General features: G+C 37.1%; 1 protein-coding gene across 1 annotated transcript in view; it reads left to right on the forward strand.

Annotated features, from left to right (window-relative positions):
* The window catches only part of LOC145982482 (b(0,+)-type amino acid transporter 1-like), a 112,067-nt gene that overhangs the window by 54,906 nt on the left and 34,135 nt on the right, over nt 1-23,026 (forward strand). The window contains exon 3 of the mRNA XM_083115940.1: nt 20,155-20,313. Coding sequence (XP_082972066.1) covers nt 20,155-20,313 — 159 coding nt within the window. The remainder of the gene's footprint in view (nt 1-20,154; nt 20,314-23,026) is intronic.

The raw sequence follows: 23,026 nt of genomic DNA on the forward strand, positions 1-23,026 counted from the left end.
TCATACATAGTTCACAATCTTTGATATAACTCAGAATACCTTTTCTCATACCAGGCCAAAAGTACAGTTTCCTAACTCTTCTGAGTACCTTTTCACAACCAAAGTGGCCCATATTGTCATGATAATTCCTCAGTATTGCCGAAACTAAAGATTGAGGTATACATATTTTCCAGATGTTCTCAAAGTGAAAATCTCTTATCATCAAAATTCCATTGCATACTTTATAAAACTTTTTCCAATTTCTACACCTTTGAGGTAAACTTACACTTACACTTTCACAATTGTTCAAATAACCAATAATAGGTTGAAATAACTTATCATTGTACTGTTCTTGGACTAACAACTCTACAGGTATATCCAATACTTCATTTTTAAACCTTACATTATTGTTGATGTGCATCAAAATCGGCTCTGATTCTGAAAATTGTCTGGACAATAAGTCCGCTAGGCCAATGTCAGATCCTTTGCAGTATTCTATAATGAACTGGTATTTTTGAAGTTGAAGGGACCAACGCAATAAGCGAGGGTTCCAATTCTTCGAATGGTTCAGCCAAGTGAGACACTTATGATCACAAACTAAAGTAAATTCTTTACCCAAAAGATATTGATTACATTTCTCAATACAAAATAAAAGACTTAAACATTCTAGCTCGGTTATGGTGTATTGTTTCTCATAACCTTTCAGTGTACGACTTACATAACTTATTATTCTTTTCTCGCCATCAATTATTTGATACAAATATCCTCCGATGCCAAGTAAGGAAGCATCTCCCTGGACATAAAACCTTTGATTAAGATCAGGATGAAATAGTTTAGCATCATTAGAAATTTCTTGCTTGAGCAAATCAAAACTCTCTTGTTCCTTCTTAGTCCATATCCATTTCTTACCTTTCCTTAACAATTCATATAAAGGTGCACATATGGTAGCAAAGTTTGGAATGAATCTTCTCATCCAAGAGAAACAACCTATTATTTTTTGAAGTGGCTTTACATCCTTCGGAGTAGGAAGGTTGAGAATAGCCTCTACTCTTTCTGGATTTACTTTTATACCTGTTTTGTCAATAATGTGACCCAAGTACAATAACTTTTCTTTACAGAGGAATGTCTTCTTGAGACGTACAGTCATACCACTCTCTTTTAATTTAGAAAATACACTTCTTAAATGTTCTATGTGACTTTCTAAAGATTCACTTCTAATGCATAAATCATCAACATAAATGATAACATTCTCTGACAGAATGTCGCCTAATACCTTGGTCATTGCCATCGTAAATGCTTGTACTCCATTACATGTACCAAATACTAAACGTTTGTATTGGTATTGTCTACCTTCAAACAAAAATGCAGTATACTTTTTAGATGACTCTGACAACAAAATCTGGTGAAATCCAGAGGACATATCGATCAGTGATACATATGGTCTACCAACAAATCCTTGTAATGCCTCTTCAATATTAATTGGTCTAATTTGACTAAGTTTTTGGTGTTGATTAATATTCCTGAAGTCAGTACATACTCTTACACTTCTATCAGACTTAGGAACTATTACTAGTGGATTTAAATAAGGTGAATCAGAAAGTTCTATAATGTCCCACTCAAGTAATTTTTGAATATGATCTCTAACATTTTGTCTGTAATGATAAGGTATTCGATATGGCTTAGAAACTAAAGGTTCTGTTGTATCTAATTCAATATGATGTTCATATTTAGTACATAAACCAGGGTTTTCATCAAACAACATCCTAAATTCAAGTAACAAATCAAACAGTTGGTTCTTTTCATCTTCACCGAGTATTTCAGCTTGCATAGCTTTTAATTTAAGATCTTCTACACTAGCAACAGTTATTTCCTCCTTTGACTTTTGTGTTACATTAAGACAACTACTCTCTGCCTCTTCACTCACATCAAAAGTTGGACAAGATATAGGTAATAATTTAACTAACCTTTCACCTTGTTTGGTGTGTAATAATAAAGAATTTTCCTTGAAGTTTACAAGAGCCTCTACATTATACAAAAAATCTAAACCTAAAAGAATTTCTACTGTCAAATCTTTGACGACAACAAACTGAACAAAAAACATAATATCTTCAATTTCTATATCCACACAAAATTTTCCAAGTACTTTCTGTTTTCTTTTTCCAGAATAGTCAACCAAAATAATATCTTCTATTGGCTCTAATTTAGGTCTGGTGACTTCGCTAGTAATACTTTTCCATTTGTTCTCTGACATCAAACAAATGTCACTACCACTATCTACTAAGCATTTACTCTCTATCCCATTAATATTTGCAAAGATAGAAGTTGTATTCTTGACTTTGTTCCTGAGGTTTACGGGTAACATTAAGTTATTAGAACTATATTTCGCTTCATCTTCTAACAAGTCTTCATAAAAATTAATATCTACCCTACATACATTTTTAAGGCATGATTCACAGTTTGCTTTACTAGAATTTTCATTACAAAGTTTGTTTCTTAAATCTTCAGTATTAAGATTGGCTACTGACACAATATTCTCATCTTCGTCTATGCTATTCTGTGTCACAATAACAATAGACTCAATATCAAGTTTAAAGGTTGTTCAGGCACAAACCAGGGCGCATTCACCCTAAGTGAAGACCCACCATTACCATTTTCTATTTCTTCCCTAGTACTAGATCTAGGTTCACTTCTTTGAGGATTGTTTTGAACATCATCGTGTGACACAGTGTTTGTACCAGTATTTCTATACCTAGGTCTACTATTATCAGCATTTATACGATTTTGGTTACTAAACTAAGAATCACGAACCTTCCGACCCTCTGTAAACAACCGTCTCACTTCGAGTAACGTATCACTCCGCGTCAGCTGTTCATGGATGGCGCGGTCATCATATGCTGTTGTTCACTCGCATTTCACCCGAATACGTTACATGAAAAGAAAACGTATTCCTATGTTTTATGACATCCCTACACATTGAAGCAAAATAAATTTTCGAAGTGTGATTAAATACGTGTTCTTGTTGAAGCTTGAAGTACAGGTATGAACATATTTTCGACTTCAAAAAATTCATTTATCTTACACTGGGTTAACGGGTCCCTCCTCCCTCCCTTTTCTCTCAGTATGACGGGGCCAAAGTAAAACTAAGAGAGCGAGAGTCGATTCAGTAAATTCAAGCCTTTTCTTTTCCTTGCTACCCCTTCCACCAAGCTATTGCCCAACATTGTTGACATGCAGAGAATTGTTTCTCTCCTTTGTCCAACAATGTCCCGCCAGTTTTAGCAGAAACTAGACAAAGATAAGCCGAAACATAAAAAATAGATTGTTTATCTCCATTCATTTATCTTTCTTGAGCACTGAAAAAAAAAAAGCGACAATAAGAACTCACATTATTTATGCAAGGGAAAAATATTTACTTACTTTAATCCGATGGGAGAGGTTCGATGCCTGTCAGATCTTCATCACAACTATCTTCCGATTCACTTTCCCCGTCATTAACTTGGATAATGAATCTTTCCAAATTTAAATCGTCTGTCAGGTTGTCCACTTCCCACAATTTCCGCTCTTCGGTTTCGATGACATGCCGCACTGCGTCCGCCCAGTTACGCACCGAAATCTGAGACATGGCAATCTCAGTCAGTCTCTTGACCTCGTCCAACTTGAAGGTCTTGTTGTTGCGCGCAACGTACCCTTTGACCTGAGCCCATATCATTTCAATGGGATTCAGGTTGCAATGGTAAGGTGGTAGACGCAACACGGTGTGCCCGGCTCTCTTCGCCATTTCGTCGACAACGTATTTGTCATAGCTTGGCTTCATACGCGAAACGTGATCCAAAAGTTCCGCCTTGAGCACGTCAGCTGGAAGTACAACGCCTTTTTCGCTCAGCCAAGCTAATATGTCAGCCTTCTTCCAAGCAGTGGTTGGCAACTTTTCACATTTCACACTGTGATAGGGAGCATTATCCAGCACAATAACACTGTTCGGGTCAAGTTTTGGCAGAACAGATGAAAACCACTCCTCAAAAACATCACCGTTCATTTCTTCGTGGTAGTCACCTGTAGTCTTTGACACAAAAATTAGCTGTGCACCGTCCACGAACCCACTTCCACTTCCAACATGAACAATGATGAGCCTCTTGCCTTTTCCTGACGGTTGCTTCATTCCGGTTGACAGTCCTTCGAGAAAAGCTTTCTTCCTGGAGGTGACAGTGCTATCGTGCCACGCCTTGCTCACAGTGTGTCCTGCGTTTACCCACGTCTCATCCAAGTAATAAATGTTCTTACCTTGCTTTCGCAGTTCCCTTATGGACCGGAGGTATTTTCGGCGCCAAAAAACAATATCGTCCCTGTCGATGAGTGCTGTCTGCCGACTTCGCTTCCCATAAACGAACCCAACGTCCAACAAGAGGCGCTTTAACGTGGACGCGCTAAAATCGGGGAGATCCTCATCGTTATTAACATCCGCCAATACCTTCCGCACGGTGGGTAGTTCTTGATTAAAAAAATAGGAATGCACTTTGCGCCGTATTGCGCTTATTTCAAAATCTGTGTACTTGTTCACACGAGCAACAACGTTGTGTTTCTTCCCGGGAGTCACAATTTCACCGGTCGTTTTCCGTTCTTTCAACGCACCGAAAACAGAAGACGCTGACACACCACTGCACTCGGACACCAACTTCACCACCTCCTTCACTGTTTTTTCAGGATGCCACCGACAGAACGTTGCATAAACGTTCAGAACAATCTGCTTCTCGCCACTTTTCAACGGCTGTCCTTGCCGATGTTTCTGAAAGAAACTCGGAGAACACGGAGACCTTCCTGCACGCATGGAAGTCGCCATATTTGAAACTGGCGCTACTTTCTTGCCGCTCACGTGATCAGTTGTAATTTATTCAATCATCACGTATTATTATTATAAGCAGAAACCTTTAATGAAAAGCTATTTTAAAATTCATATTCCGGGATAATTTACATATTTTTCTAGCATTGGCAAGCTTTTTTAAAACGAACTATATGCGGCGGAAGAAATCCGCTATTAGGTTGTTGCCAACCCCAATACCTTCGCACTAAGTCGGTGAAGAAACTGAAGTGGTGTGGTAAATGTCGGCACATGATAATTTGATTTCACGATGTCAGTGAGGGTGCTGTGGGGTGAAGGGACACAGATGGGCTGACCATAGCAGAGGTGTGCACCATCGATTGCGACCCTCATGACTGCAGACCTCATAAACACCCTCACACTCTGTAAGACTTGTGGGGGTGAGGGAGGGCAATGGCAGACCGTGAGGTTGAGATGAGGGCAAGACGCGAGAGGGGTATGGGTGGAGGTTGATTGAAAATGAACACCTTCGCTCTAGAAAGAAGAAAAACAAAAAAAAACCTGCAAATATGCATTTTATATGTAGGGTGCAATAAAATGTGACTGCCTCTTACCGTCCTCTTCCCCCACTTTTCTTTCCAGTGACAATGCTTCATTGAGTTGCCGTTTTAGTCTCCCTCGGCGTTTTTTCTGCTTAACCCAGAATTTTAGATAGAGCTGAAAAGGGCATACGAGTGTTTTGGGATAGCATAACTTTAGAGACGTTGAAGAAAACTCTGGAGCATGTTGTAATGTGTGACATTGAGGTGTAGATCCCCCACACTGTGACACGCACTTTATGTCATTAGTTACCGAGACGATGAATACGATTCAAGAACTTAGTTAATCAAATTAAATCTATCAGCTTACTTATGTGCAATAGTAATAATAAATCATACTTTCAAACCCCAATGAATTTAATCAATAAACAGCTGTTTTAAAAACGTCATTTATCTCAATGTGTCATCGAATTCCCTAGCAAAGGTTAATTTTAGCATAAGACGACAGAAGAAGAATCATTTGGTACTGAACTGTCACATCCGGTAGGGGATAAGATCATGGACGTCCGTAGGATTTTTTCCAGGGAGGGGCAAGGAAGGTATTTTTTCCAGGGGGGGCAAACAAGGCACATTTTCCCCAAGGGCAATAATTAACACACATTATTGTGGCTGAAACTAAATTGTATGTAAAAAATATATAATTTTGGTTGGATTTCATTTTCCAGGGGGGCCATAGCCCCCTTGCCCCCCTTCCGGACGCCCATGGATAAAATATACATTTTGTTCTTTATTTTTTACATTTAAGACTTTATTTTCCACATTTGGGTAATCGTCTCTATTTGCACTCCGCCACCGAGCAGCCAAGATGTATATTTAATTGTTCTTTTTAAGCTACGTATCAAATTAACTCCCAACAAGTGATAGGGCCTCCTTAAGAGAAACATTGCTATAACGCGTCCGATGACAAATAGAACGTCTCTGCATCTTGTAGGCTACGTAGATAATTTTATTGTCATAAGTTGGCAACACTGTTACGATACACGTGCTTTTGTTTACAGAAGGTCTGAAGTTCTATGATTCTCACTTTATAATTGTATCTACCTCGAAAGCTACTGTTTCTATAGTTATTACCAGAATATGGAAAACGGTTTACTCTCCAAGATCTCTGACCAGATCTACTATCATTACTACTATTATTATCAGTGGCATATCTCCTGAAATTACCAGAATTCCTTACATTAGTCTCATGGCTTGTATTAGAATTTTGCATATTGCTTACTCTAGATTGATTATTTCTTTTAGTTTCATTAACAACTTGTACTTGTCTAATACCAACAGGCCTTCCATCTCTCCTACTTTCACCTTCAGCACTTGCATACAAAGCTTCATGACGCGCAACCAATTCCGCAGCGGTACCAAGACTAATATTAGGTTGATTTAAGATTGCTTCTCTAACTCTATTTGGTAACTGTTGGGCTACTAAAATAGTTTTTTGCTGTTCTGGCATGTCTGGCTGAATGGAATTTAGTAAATTAATCTGTGACCAGAAATAATTTAACAGAGTTTGTCTACTTTCTTTGCTGTATCTCTTGCACAAGACATTTGCAAGACATGTTGACTTCCACGATGCACTTTCAAAGGCATTAAGGAAAAGAACCTTAAAAGAACTATAATCTACAATGTGTAGTTTCTCTTGAGAGAACCAATTTTTAGCAACACCTTTCAAAAGCATTGGTACATACTTCATGTAATCTTTTTTGGTAACATTTAACATATCCAAGCGATCCTCAACCTCTTGAAGAAATTGTGACGCCAAATAATCCATCCTAGTTGCAGTAAATTTAGGTAACCTATCTAGATCAGAGTACTTAAGTGTACTAGGTACAAACTTCCTTCTGTAACTACTACTTTTGTGATCAGTTCCACTTTCCGAACTACTATCATGAAATTTATCTCTTGACATGCTTTTCGCAACTCTACCTGTCTTATAGCTACTTACAGATTTACGTTTAAGCCCCCTTAACTGAACTTTAGTTTCAGAGCTAGAAGATTTTACATCTGAATCAGATTCTCCTTTACGTAATGGTCTTTGCTTTCTAAACGTGATATATTCAGTTTTTTCAATGGGTAAAGAAGCTTTCCTTGCTTCCCTTTGCTGTTCAGACAATCTAGGAACATCAGGACTAACTAAGCCTTGTACTCTAGTTTCTAATCCTAAAGAAGATTTTGCCGGTTCAGCACTTACTCTAAAAATGGAAAAATCATTCGTTAAATCTCTAACTTGATACCGAATATTCTCCAGCTTATCATCTAGAACCTCATATTTGTTAGTAATCTCTGTAAGTTGTAAGCAACCCTTAACAGTAATGTCATTACTAGATATTTTCTGTTGAACGGTTTGAACGGTCAAGTTTAGATCTTGAATAGTTTGTCCAGACTTAACACTAATTTCGTTAAATTTACTATTCAACTCAGCAATAGCAACTTCATGTCCACTAATGTTATTAAACAACTCCTTCATACTACTTTCATTTCCATGTACAAGGTTGACTAAACTTTCAAACTTCTTTTGATTTATTTCGAGTGTTTTCTTAATTTCTACGCATTCATTTTCTACCTGTTTTACATGAGAATCGAAAACCTCTCTCAATTTTTTATGTTGATTTACACACGTAACAGAAACCTCGTTTATCTTCTCTTCCAATTTCGTGCTCAAGTTGACCACTTGTTCCTTTAGTTCATGGGCGCATTCTTTTGTTTCGACCAAATTATCAGACACTTTCTTTTCGACTCGTGCTTCCAATAATTCGAAGTCTTGCCTTAAGAGACCTATACTGGTGCCTACATTACTTACACTGGCCTCAACACTATTAATATCCGCTTTGACGTTCCTTTCAACACTGTTAATATCAGCTTTGACATTAGCTTCAACACTATTAATATCAGCTTTGACGTTAGCTTCAACACTATTAATATCAGCTTTGACGTTAGATTCAACACTACTAACTTGTTCCGCGAGTCTAGCTTCAAATTGTTTAAAGAGAAACTCCAATTCCTTTTTTGTAGCCATTTTCAATTTCAGTTACTGCTAGCTAAGAATTTTAGTCGCCGTATTCAGTACAACTATTTTATAGTTTCGGTGCTACAATCACAGCGCGATAAAGTTATTCGTCATTCTTCTTTTCCACATAGAAAAAGTTCAGTACTTACGTTCCAACATCACAGACGAAAAAGTTGAATTCTTCCATCTAACAGCTACAACCAGATTCTAACGACGTAGACGATCGAGTCCTCCTGTTCGTGCGCCATTCTTATGACGACGGGAAGTAATAAGAATCAGTTTCCTTGACTTAATGTTTATTCGACACAAACACGTAATTACAGGTATTACACCCCGTACAAACGTCAAGCCACTGCTCGATTCCCAGTCCGACGTCAAGCGATCTGCCGTTTCAACTACTAGCACCGCCCCCTTTCCACCTCGCTCGAGCCACGAGGCATGAGGAGCTCTGAGGTAGTCTACCACGTCACAGCGACGATCCTACCTCAATACACTCGAGTACAAAATTAATCAAATAATACAACTGTCATAGAATGTAAATATAATATACATGCTACATTATCCGTTCGAAAAAAATCAAATCCTAAGAAGCATTTTAAAAGGGAGATTAATAAATCGTTAATGATGCGTGCACACACACAGTCACACAGTGACGGACGGGGTGGGCATAGACAAAAAAGAGCGAAATGAGGAGAGAAAGAGAACCAAGTCGGAAAGGAGAAGAGTGATATTGGGAGTAGGGATGGCCAGATCCGGATCCTCTCGGATCCGAAATCCGGATCCGGTTGGTTCCGGATCCTAAAATTTTCAGATCCGGATCCGGAATTTTCGGATCCGGATCCGTTTTGCCATCCCACATGCGCTTCTTTGGAATGTAAGAATGTGCTTATAACATATTGTTACCTGCTAATATATATATATATATATATATATATAATATACATACATATATATATATATATATATATATATATATATATATAGTGTGTGTGTGTGCGTACGCGATTTGTAATTAATTAATACACTTACTAGGGAGGTCTAAGTCTCCCCCTCCGATTTCCATGAAACGTGGCAGGTGTATAGAGGCCCCCCCTCAAATGTCAAGATGAGGAGAAATTGAAGTGGGGATCAGACTCCGAAACCAAGTAAATATGGCATAGGGCCTCTCTATACACCTGTCAAATTTCATGGGAATCGGAGGGGGACACAGGGGTCAGATGATTCAGACGTCAATTTGTCCTCATCTTGACATTTGAGGCGGGTTTTGCCCCCTAAAACAGTCTTTTAGCCGAAACAAAAAAAAAACACGTATTTCTTCCTTTCGGCCACTCTATACACCTGCCAAGTTTCATGAAAATCGGAGGGGGACATAGGGGTCAGATCCTTACTTCAATTTGTCCTCATCTTGACATTTGAGGGGATTTTGCCCCCTGAAACAGTTTTTAGCTGAAACAAAAAAACACGTAATTCTTCCTTCGGGCCCCTCTATACACCTGCCACGTTTCATGGAAATCGGAGGGGAACACAGGAGTCAGATCCCCACTTCAATTTGTCCTCATCTTGACATTTGAGGGAGGTTGCCCCCTAGAACAAATTTTTTGCCGAAACAAAAAAAAAAACACGTATTTCTTCATTTGGGCCCGTTTATACACAAACCTGCCAAGCTTCATGGAAATCGGAGGAGGGACACAGGGGTCAGATCCTCACTTCAATTTGTCCTCATCTTGACATTTGAGGGAGTTTTGCCCCCTAAAACAGTTTTTTAGCTGAAACAAAAAAAACACGTAATTCTTCCTTTGGGCCCCACTATACTGCCAAGTTTCATGGAAATCGGAGGGGGACACTTAGATAACCTCCCTTGTTAGTCTTACACTTTGTAATTATTTAACACTGCATATATGTTATAATGTTTTATTTTAATTTGTAAAACTGTAACTGTAGAACAATTGTATAATTTTTGTATAACATTTCTATCTTGTTATATGTGTTAAAGGTTTCATCCTGGAATGGAATGTCTCACATTTATGTGTGTTTTCATTTCCAATACATTCGAATGAATACATATTCGTTTCAATGGCATTTACAAAATCACCTCGGACATTTGTGCACGAGTGTGTTAGCCGCTGCGTAGCAAAGTATTTTAGGAACAACACTTGAAAAAAATTCTTGTTGGACTAACGAAAAATTTCTTTGTAATCGAAGATCATAATACCTTTTAAGGTGTGGTAATATTATAATGGGATTGAGATACGAAACTCTCGGATCCGGATCCAGATCCGAAACTTTCAGACCCGGGTCCGGATCCGGATCCAGATCCGGAATTTTCGGATCCGGATCCAGATCCGTAACTTTTGGATCCGGATCCGAATGGATCCGGATTTTTCGGATCCGGATCCGTTTGGCCATCCCTAATTGGGAGAGGAACAGATAGAGGAAGAGAGACGGGGGAAATGGACGACATTAGAAGGTATTCTGTCCAGAGCAATCAAGTAGAATCATTTAGTAATCAAATAGAATAATTTTGTTTCAGAGTGTTTGAATAATTAATTCGGTGTAGAATTCGACGAATGTTTTCATTTGCTCAAACTATTTGTTTATGTTTCTTTCGATCGGACACTATAAGGTATGCAATTCACAGATGAGATTTATTTCAAAGCAATAACTTTCTACTCAATTAAGGCATGCTACATGTGAAAAGTATGCAATTATTTTGAAACTAATTTAGATAACCTATCCTTGATTATTATTACCATACACTGTAAGTAATTAATTTTATTATTTTCTTTAAGAAGCAATAAGAAAGTTTCATCAATTGGGATTAAAAAAATACCTAAGGTGTTTGTTATAATCCAATAGAAAGTATTTTGTCAAACAAGGAATGTGATGGCTAATATTCGGAAGTTGATGAAGAATCCTATTTTTTTGCTGAGCCTTACAAAACAATGCAAAACCTGATACCAGTCCTCCTTCAGCTAGAACCAGAGAACATTGCTTTTATTTTGCATTTTCTGGCCATCTTTGTCTCTCAGTATATTTTGCCAATTTTGTTGATTTTTTCTTCATTTTTGAGACTATTTCAACTCACTGACACAAATGAAATCTGGATTTGTTCTTTAGCAATCTAAAATATATTACCCCAGACAAGGGAATATCTGTGGTATTGCCTAAACATAGTTTGTCCTAAAGTAACCGAAAGATACAATCCTCGCTGCAAGGAAGTAACCCTAACCATACAAATAATTGTCATAAAAAACAAAATGAATGAAGAATATGAAAAATTTAGGATGACGAAAAACACAAATCACCAGGAAAAATACAAAAATCTGAAAAAATGTACATATATTTCAGTAAAGATCAGAAATCAAACACACTGAAAAATAAAATTGTAAGAACAGAAACTAAACAAAAGTAATATGGAACATAGCGAATACTCAACGCAATAATAGGAACTATGATGAACAAAACATAGAGGTCATAATAGATGAAAATCGAATAACTAAACCAGATATGTAACTTGTTCACTCAACATTTCGTAAACTCAACAAACTCGGATGTAGATAATGGTAACCATGAACATACACACAAAATTTTAACATGCAAAATCATGTTAAATAGCATGTACATATTAGGAACAAACATCAATGAACTGTAAAAAGTTGTAACAAGCCTAAAAAATAAGAAATCTCATGGACCAGACGAATGGTCATCAGAATTTGTAAAATCTAGATGTGAATACATAGTGAAACCCTTGTTCTATGCAGTTAATGCAGTATTAAATAGCGGAATATTTTCCAAAGTTCTTAAAAATAGTATAGTTAGTCCCATATACAAGAAAGGGGAAAATACCAACATAGAAAATTATAGACCAATCTCCTTGACATCAACATTTTCAAAAATAATAGAAAAAATATTATATGTTTTTGTTATTATTATTCCACTTAACCTGAAGATAGGGGCAATCATTTGTATTTTATTAGGTTGATGAATTGGATATAATATTACGTCCTTCTTATTCGAAAGTTATCCGTTTTATAATAATAAAATAATATATTATTTATTAGGAGGAATATGATTTTTACCATATTTATCTTCGGGTTCGTAAAGTAAGTTCCACTGATGAATACCGTGGCGCTGCAAGCGGGGCAGTGTGAATGCGCATGCGCCTTGTGTAGCCACAACCTTGATGAAGTGCAGACGTCAGTCTGAGGCAGTGTTGCCAGGTCTACTGATTTCGCAGGAGATTTCCTGATTTTCAGAACGATCTACTGATCTCCTGACAAGTTTCAGGAAAATGGGGAAATCTCCTGATTTCTTGCTTCCTTAAATATTTATAATGAACAAATATTTAAGAAAATCGAAAGTTGATTTAAAATTTACATATTCGGCTGATGGAATGCAAAGACCCATGAATATTCCACAGAGAGAGAGAGAGAGAGAGAGAGAGAGAGAGAGAAAGAGAGAGAGAGAGAGAGTGGTGGGGGAGGAGGGTCATACCAGGCTTTATGACACTGGAAAAGACCCGCGGCTTCTTGAGCCCTTTGTGCATTGGGAACTCCAAGGCGGGTGTCCTAACTTTCCCCATTGAGTTTTTTGTCAAAGGGGAGGAAACTGGTTACAACTAAATACCAATGTTGTCACCCACACATACGAACAAGTATTAAAAAAAGGGTGGTCTTTCTTACATCCTGTAACTTTAGCTAGTTTTAAAGAAAAGCAATCTAAGGTGTTATCAGGTAAAATATTTAAAAAATATATCCTCGAATGCGTAGTGGCTGAAGCTCTAGTCTTAGTTAACACAAAAATCACGAAATGTTTCCATACACTTTTAAACGCCAAGTACATAAATCCACGCAGTCACAACTTATTTTAGAATATTTGTGAGAGATGAACAGAAAATCGAGGTCGGATTTTTTTCCAGTAATGTCACTGCTTTTTGCAATGTGTAGGGGCAGTGCCGGCGATTAGGAAAGAGGGGGGGGGCATTCCTTGCACCCCCTCAGTTTTGGCACCAGATCATCGCCACTGGTTGGGGGAAACTGTACCTTTACCTTAGGTGAATTTAGGGGATGGTGTTATCGTACCCCTTTAAGTGCAAATTCATAATAAAATTTATATTAACATAACAACAATAAATTTATCTTTTGACTTATAAAATTAATAATGAACGTTCAATAATGATAGTGGAATGCTTCTCCCACTCTTCCACCCCCCCCCCAGAACGTTGATAATCCGCTATTTTTAGTTCTTCTGATTTTTTAAGCAAATCTCCTGATTTTTCAGGGAACTATCTCCCGATTTTTAAAAATCTGACCTGGCAACGCTGGTCTGAGGCAGGTTGGTCAGGATAGTAGTGCGTAGTGCGTTGTTGTTATGTTTCAGACAATCCAAACTCCCGCCACGTGTGAGGTGCGATCCGTGATCCGTTTTCTGGATGCACGTAATGTTCCAGCTGCGGAGATCCACCGTCAGATTTGTGAGGTGTATGGAGAAGGAATAATGAGTGCTTCAATGGTAAGAAGATGGGTGAGACAGTTTCGTGGTGGACGGGTTAGTGTTCATGATGCAGAACGAAGTGGTCGACCGTCTGTTGTGAATCCCAATTTGGTTCGTTTAGTGGAAGAGCAGATTAGGGAGAACAGACGATTCACTTTGTCTGAGCTGTCATTAGAGTTTCCACAAATCTCCAGAACTGTGCTGTATGAAATTGTGACAGTGAATTTGAAATTTCGCAAATTGTGTAACCGTTGGGTCCCTCACCAGCTCTCCGAAAATGCCAAAAAGGAAAGAATGGGAAGTGCATTAGAGTTTTTGAAACGGTATAGTGAGGAGGGGGAAGAGTTGTTGGATCGGATTGTGACTGGAGACAAGACATGGGTTTTGCATGAAACCCCAGAACAGAAACGAAGCACCATGGACTGGAGGCACTCCGCGTCACCGCGGAAAACGCAACCAAAACCAAAGCTTACAAACAAAAGAAATCATGTGCACTGTGTTTTGGGATAGGCATGGAGTATTGCTTGGTAAATTTATGGAGCGTGGACAGCACATCAATGCCGAAACCTATTGTGTGACACTTCAAAACCTGGGTCGTGCAATCCAAAACGAACGACGTGGCATGCTCAGTCGGGGTGTCATTCTCCTCCACGACAATGCTCGTCCGCATGTGGCAAATGCAACTCAGGAACTCCTGACGACCTTCCATTGGGAAAAACTACCACACGCCCCTTACAGTCCTGATCTTGCCCCATCTGATTTTCATTTGTTCCTCCACCTTAAGGCATTCCTTGCTGGAAAACATTATGGTACTGACGAAGAACTGAAACGTGCAGTTTCCCAATGGTTCTCCATTAAGGCGGAAACGTTCTATGATAGGGGTATAATGAACTTGGTATCTCGCTATGATGCGTGCTTGAATTCTTATGGCGATTATGTGTGAATGTTGTATCATGTATATATTCTCATCCCTATAAAGGTCGTGATATTACTATTTATATTTTTCATTTTATTGCATGATGGAACTTACTTTCCGAATGACGTATTATAATATCAAATAACATTGTAAACTTCTATAACAAATATGATATCATAAACCGATCTCATCATGAATTTCAAAAAGGGAAATCAATAAACACATCCTTATCACAACTAATTGAATACATATCTGAAACCTTAGTGATGCATGAAGTGGCAAACACAGTTTACCTTGACCTTTCCAAAGCATTTGACATTTTAAATCATAATATGTTAATGAAGAAACTGAATGATATAGGAATAAGGGCGACAGCTTGCGATCTAATAAAATCATACTTACAAGACAGGTATCAATAAACCGAAATACGTTTTAATTTAATGGTACAGTCACTAACTATAAAACAGAAAATAGAAAATTGTCAAGGGTAGAACCCCAAGTATCAATTCTGGAGCCATTGCTTTTTACTGTATATTGTACATTAACGACATACCACAATACACAAATGCAAAGATTATCACTTATGCAGATGATACAACAGTAATACCCAGAGGTAAAGATATAAATGAACTAGAAATCAGAACTTTTATCATGATCCATCAGCTAACACAATACTTTAAAATCCATGGAATAATAACAAGTAGTAATAAGACTAAATTTATGGTATTTAACAAAAGCAAAAACACTGACTTCAATACACACACAAAAAAATGGCATTGACGGAACACACATAGAACCTGAAAGTACAGTGAAATTCTTGGGGTTCACATTAGATAGAAGATTATCATGAGATGAACAGATCAACAACTTATGTAGCAAACTATCATCACATATTTATCTTCTGAAAGCACTAGCTGAATATAATTTAACTGAAATCAATAAATGTATATACTATGGGATAATATATACAACCTGAGATACAGGTCATCTTGCAAAGGAGTATTTCAGGAAAATCAAATAATTACCATGTGTCCCTGTATATATAAAAAGTAATTTCATATGTTGTAAATACCAAAAATGCCCCAAAAACAATCAAATCCATGACTACAACACAAAACGAAATAAAAATAACTTCCAGGAACATTGTAGACTTAAGATGTCAACTTTATCACCTGTAACTGCTGGAATAACTTTTTACAATAAACTGCCAAATGAAATTAAATTTATTATTCCACAAAATAAACAAACGCAGGCAATCAAGACCTACCTCACAAATAGAACCCTGTACCGTGTATCAGAATACATGGAACATCCCACATAAAGTTTAGATACACAAGTAATAGGTGAAACTGTGCAAGTAAAACATTGTAAATAGTTATTTTCTTTGCACATTTTTTAATACTCAAGAAATATATGAAAATGCGGAATCCAATATGTAATAAAAATTGAATGATGGAGCTTGAGAAATATGTTGGTAACCATTCTGATTATATTACATTATTAACCAATATATGTTTATTATGTAAACAAACCTATTTGATTGTGCAAATTTTTCACAAAATTCTGCAACTGTAAACCTGTAGTCAGAATGTATGGCTTTATCTATACATATTATTACTTATATTTTTGTCATATCATTTTCATAATTTGCTTGCCTATTTCATTGTGTATTGCAAAATTCACAAAATATTGCAATGCTATAAATCTGCAGTCCTAAAAATGTTCCTAGTTGTAATGTTAATGTGTGTGAATATGTGTATATGTAATGAATACAAGGTAACATTTTCGCTAAAAAAATAGAAATGTAACAATCTCTGAAATTGACGATTTCCATACTCTTTCAATAGTCTGCAGAATAAAGACAAGTAAATAAATAAACTTATTTTCCCCTCCCATGTTGTTTCGTGAATTTGAATTCCATTGCTCTCATATCTCATACCAGGCTTGTACCCAGGCAAGGGGCCATGGGGGCCATGCCCTCCCCTCGAACCATGAAATATTTAAATTTGAACCTTTAAAAACCTACGAAAATACATCAACGAAGGCTAACAGAAGTCTGCAATGTGCAATATTCTGTAGTTTTACTCTTATAACCATTGATGAAAGACCACCAGACGTCCAATTCATCGATTTAGTCAGTACAGTCCATTACTTTTAATCCCTGCCCCGACTTTCTTCGAACTGCAGTTGTGATTTTAAAATGTCCCTTTATTATTTTTTTGCGTTAACTCACATTTAGATATGTTTCTTATTGTAATAATAATTGCTAATATGTAACATTTAATTAAAAAATATATTATTTTCTAAACATAGAATTATCATGACTTTTCAATGTCGCTGGTATATGAAAATTAAAGGAAATTTGAAAACACTGTTAATTTGTGGAACACATAACTATTTGAAGTAATTTGTAATATATATATATATATATATCCCTCTCTCTATATATATGTATATATATGGTGCTCTTTGTGGTGTGCTGGAGGGGAAGAGCACCAGTCCTCGGACAAAAAACATGCCCCCAACATATTGACATTCTTCATCCACAACCACCCACTGACTGCACCTCCGTCTTGAACCTTTCGCGTCCATACCTACCTCACAACCACCAAAATTGACGTCCTTTCCAAAGGTCTCACCTTTTCCACAGCCTCCACCCCCAAACAACTTCCGGCTATTATTTGTCATCCAAACTTTCGCCGGCAGACTTAGGTGGATGTATTTTTGGGCCAACAATCTCCCTCCAATGCTAATTCCTCAGACATACATCCCAGTCTCCTCCAATTCTTCCCCCTCCCACCACCATCACCCTGCCCTTCCCAACAACCACCACCTTGAAAGATACATCCCATCACCTCTGTTGTCAACAACGTTTCCGACAGTTCATACCTCCAAAACTCCTCTTCCCACCACAATCAAACTCCAGCCCAGCACCAAACCCTCCGATCCCTCCGCAACAACCCAGACATCAAAATCCACCCTACCGACAAAGGGTCCACCAATGTAGTCATGAACTCCTCTGACTATGTGGTGGAAGCCTCCCCCCGCCAACTCACCGATTCACCAACCTACAAGCCTACCACGGTTGATTCATCCACCACACACCTAGATAAAATCCGCGATTGTGTCCTCTCCCGAAGACCCCCTGAAGGTCTATCCAACTCCACTATCTCCTCACTCATACCTGACACACCAACAGCCATAATATTACCACTTTCAACAACTGTTTCTGTGTTGTCATTATCTATCTTTTACCCCCCCCCCCACACACACAGACACGTCTTTTCGCATGCGATGGGAAAGGGCCTTTATATCAGGAATGCCCTCCACTATATCCCCTGGACTCAACCTAGCCAACCAATAACCCTTTCCCACTTCCCCAAACCACCCACCCACCATGCAGTAAACATTGGTGAAAGTAACTTTGTTTTCTATCTATTGTTTCTGGCAACACTGTCGGTAGTAACACTGCTGTCAGTATTCTGTGCCTCTACTCTTCGTAACCACGATCTCTTTCTTCTCCATTGAAAATGCGACCTGTGTTGGGAAATATCAAACTTTTTCTTTTTGTGTTGTCAGTGTTTACTGTCTCCTTTTTCATTTTTGTGTGTGTGCGTGGGGAGGGAGAGAGAGGAGAGATAAGTGTTTACTGTATTTACTGTCTCCTTCTTCATTTGTGTTTATCCACCCTTCTGGCATCTTTTCTCATCCTATTCCTGTGTATGTATGTGTATATATATATATATATATATATATATATATATATATATATATATATATATACACACACACAAACATTTTCAGTTCTGGCCCCTCCCTCAAAAAAATCTTGGGTGCGGGCCTGTCTTAAACATTTAAATTTCCTGATTTTTAAGTGAAATGTTTGGCAATGCATTAAATAATTAAATGTGGTCAATTTATTTTTTCTACAGCAAATTGAAAATATTTTGTGTGAAGCTTATTTTGAGGTTCCTTTGCTTGCCTGTGTTGTATTTCATGTCATGTAGATTTGTTTTGTTTCTATGGGAGAGGGATGGTAGAAAAGATTGTACAATCTTGATTTACTAATCCAAATGTTCTCCTCTTCTTTTAAAGTGGAAGTCATGGTGTGTGTGGAGTACCCTTTACATTGAACTTAGATCAAAAAGTTTGTATTTTTGAAGGCTTTACATACTCTCCCTAATTTCATATTTACATTTTTAATTTCTAAATTTACACACAAGTATTTTTTTTCATTAAGTCATAGCAGTGGGGAATGTATACAATGATTAAATTTTTGGGATTTACCCTTCACACTGTATTTAATAGATTTGGGAGAATGACGTCTGTTTTGTTGGTTAAGACATCATTTGTACCACTCATTATGATCACGGGATCCTTTGCACCCAGCACTTTTGTATCTTAAACTATTTTTGTGTGTGTGTGTGTCATCTTCATTCCTTCCACTTGGTTTCAAAATAGCACTCCAGAACGTGTTTGGTGTTCTTTCATTTATTTGTTGAGCTAGATTACGCCCATGACTGTCTGCATATGTGACAATGTTCCTTATTTGGTTACTTTCTTTGTGTTTCACAGGCTTAGATATGTTGTTACACTTTTTTGTTGCATACCTTCTTTGTGGGAGATTTATTCATTGCTAGAAAATCTTTTTTATTGTTGGAGTTTATCCTTCCGCAATGTCTTGTAACACAGAAAACTGATTTTTGTGTTCTGGTTTTGCATGGTATTGCACGTGGGAAATATTGTTCACAGTAAGTTCCTCTCTGGAGACAGGGTTTTTTAATCGCTTTGAATGAAGTTTGACTAAATTACTCCATCTTCCTTGATGAGCACTCTCGGGTGAAGAAACCTGATTCAAATGCAATTCAAAAACCCCGTCCGTGTAAGGGAACTTACTGTGAACTATATTTCCCACTTGCAATATCAGAACACAAATATCAGTTTGCTATGCCAGATTTCATGACTTCTCACTCAAATCTGTCAATTACGAATATCTTGAGTTTGAAGCAGATTTCTCCTAACAATTCATTTAATGTGGATTTCCTGTTATTCACAATAATTGTTACCTTTTTGATATAAGTGTTTCATCAGAGTGATGTATTTTTGTGTATTAACTACTTTGAAAGAATTTGAGTTCCTTTATATACCTGGGAGAGGGGAGTAAAGGCAGCCACATCACCTCCACAATGAGTCTAGGTTGTGAACATATGTGTCCTACTTCCATGTCTCCCCCTCATATGCCTTCACAGCATGTTGCAATGAGCAGGAGTTAGCTTCATCTTCTCTTCTTTTTTTTATTTTGGGCTAAAATGCATTACATTTTTTTCGAACTTGATAACTGTTATTTCAGATGGAGTTCACAACAGAAATGGCCATGGTACAGATGTCTGGCCAACCTTGGCAACAGCAGAAACCGAAACAAAGGACAAGAAGGTAGAGGGGAGTGTGGGACTGAAGAGGGAACTAGGCTTATTCAGTGCAGTGAATCTTATTGTTGGAGTTATGATTGGTAAGTATATCATTCTCATTTTCCAGAACTCAAGTGTTCATGTGCTAAAAATCAAAGCACGTTATCTTTCATCACATCCACTTCATCGTTACATGTACGAGGGGAGTTCAACAATTATTGTCCCTAACATAGAAGGAATGATCCGAAACAACTGAATTATGTGTCATGTATAACTCTTTGAATGATTACACACAAAATTTCAGCCATGTAGGGTCTATAATGTTAATGTTGTGTTATGTTTTTCAGGACAAGGTGAGCCCTGACTGAGAACATGGAAAAATAATATTAAATTGTTTTTTTTCCGTTCAGACAGAAACCGCTTTGTTAAATTGTATCGTGTATGTTTTTGTACAAAAAATAAATGTCCATTAAGTTTTATAATTTGGTGCAAATATTTTCTTTCGGATAAAAGTCCATTTGCTCACTTTACGATACACTTTTTAGTACAAGAAATTAAAATTGCAATGATATTTTCTTTCAGACAAGAAAGAACTATGTTACACATTACTATGTGTGTTTTATTGCAACAAACTAAATTACAGTAACTTTCAAAAGTGGAATCAGAATTTAGTTTGAGGCGGATTCCCATTTACTAAACATATCTTAGTACAGGAAACCAACATTGCAACACGTTTCGGGCTTAACCCAAGCATTTTTCACACACATCCTTTCTGTGCTCAGAACAAATATTAATTTTATATTTGCTGCAAGCATAGGTCATCTTGAGATGCGGCGATGACAAAGCAAAATGATAAGAATATTGGTTTTTAAATATTTTAGAGAAGAAGTAAAAAAATAAGTCAGAATATTCGCCTTTTTGTGCGAAATTTGTCAGGTAACACCATGAAACAGCCAGAAATATGCAAGGAATGCGCTAAGTTTAGCCCATCAAAATGAGAGGTAAGTTCTACCTCCCATGCCCAACCACCCCACTACATTTCCTGTTCAGTGCAATGGTGTCAGGCAGCTCAGGTCATCGCAGAAAATGTGTGAATCCAAGGTCTTTCAACCACTGATTTCGTTTCGCTCTTGAAGGTCTGGTTATAAGATACCTTTTTTCAGCACCATGTTTACAACCATGGCAGGGTTTCATCAGGATGAAACTTCTCAGTGTCTGCTATTTCCAGCACTGTAAAGCATGCAATGCTCTTGATTCTAAGAGAAAACACACACACTGAAGATCGTCGCAACATAACTTACAGAGAATACATGAAAGTAATGGTGCATAAAAAAATAACCAAGCAAAAACATAAATTTACACAGGGTTAGTGCTGGAACGAACTAAAAAATGAACAGCTCCGGATGCATTGTATTTCATTCATAGTATTTCTCCTTTAAATTTATTGGATTTAAGGTTCAACTATCGATTTTGGAAAAACGTTATTGCTTTACAAAACACGAAGTACTTCCTGTTGTTTTGCTGTACTGCTAATGTTTTCTACTCTTTTTGGTAGTCCAACTGTTTCCTCTATCTTGTTGAACTGTACTCTTAATGTTTTCAGTAATATAATTGTACAACTAACATATTTTATTGTGTTCAGTATATTGCTGTCTGAAAACAGTACTCTTGTCAGTAATGGAAATTTTCATATCTGTTCAACTGAAAATGCAATGGAAAAACCATATAAACAAATAAAATAATTGTATGGTAAGGCATGTTGAACTTGATACTTAAGAATGTGTTCACACAACAAAGAAATCAAATAAAGTAAACACGTTTCTAAGTGTGTAGCTTCATTGTGGCTAACGCACTTGTAGAAAATTGAAAAACATACCCTTTTATACATAATTTGACATATTGTTCTTCCTATATTCACACGAAAACAGCAAAAAATTAGTTTAAATGAAGATCTGACCCTCAATGCTTGAAAAATCAAGACAAGCAAACACTGTTGATTACGTTGATGAAAAAATGGATCCTTTCTGCAATTGCATTACACAGATATAATAATAACCATGGAAATTACATGCTGAAAAAAAACAAAAAACAACTGATATGATTATGTATTCAAACAGCTTGCTGCTTTAAGGTTGAGTTATTTCTTAAGAAAGAATTGTAGAAACTTAGTCATTAAGATATATCTGCCTTCAGTAGTATTAATTAGAAAAAGAGTAGAAATTCAGTTCATGTAATGTCTTTTCCAATTCACTTCAAAATCACTGAAAATTTGGTGTCAAGAATTAATTTTTCTATTCTTGGAGTCAATAAGTGATTTTATAATATATTGTAGCAAGTACTATGCATTATTATTCACATTGTTTCTTCAGTACAGTTGCCCTACAGCACAGTACAGTAGTCCTACTGTACAGTACAGTAGCTGTACAGTAGATCTACAATAGGATTTCAGTACATTTCACAGTACACAGTAGGAATTTGTCTACTGAAGACAGTAGAAATTTCCTGCAGGGACAAGAACATCATTGAACACTTGCAGAGGAGTTGAAAAGAAGGTCATTGACCTTCAAACAACTAGAGATACAGTGGGGAGTAGAAAATTGTTGGCTGAGCAGGAATGGTTTATGAGTGCATCTAAAAATTACCGAAATGACAAGGACCAGTTCTAGTCTAGATCGCGTCGAGTGGTCTTGGTGCATGGAATTTATTTAGAGGCAGCGTATGCATACAGTAGTGAGTGATTGTATTTTTATGAATGATATGTGCTGTGTTGTGTAGTGAACTGAAATGAGGGACATAATTAACAAGCTGTCTATT

This window comes from Lepisma saccharinum, unplaced genomic scaffold (assembly GCF_977018435.1).
Source record: "Lepisma saccharinum unplaced genomic scaffold, izLepSacc3.1 HAP1_SCAFFOLD_188, whole genome shotgun sequence".
Taxonomy (NCBI): domain Eukaryota; kingdom Metazoa; phylum Arthropoda; class Insecta; order Zygentoma; family Lepismatidae; genus Lepisma; species Lepisma saccharinum.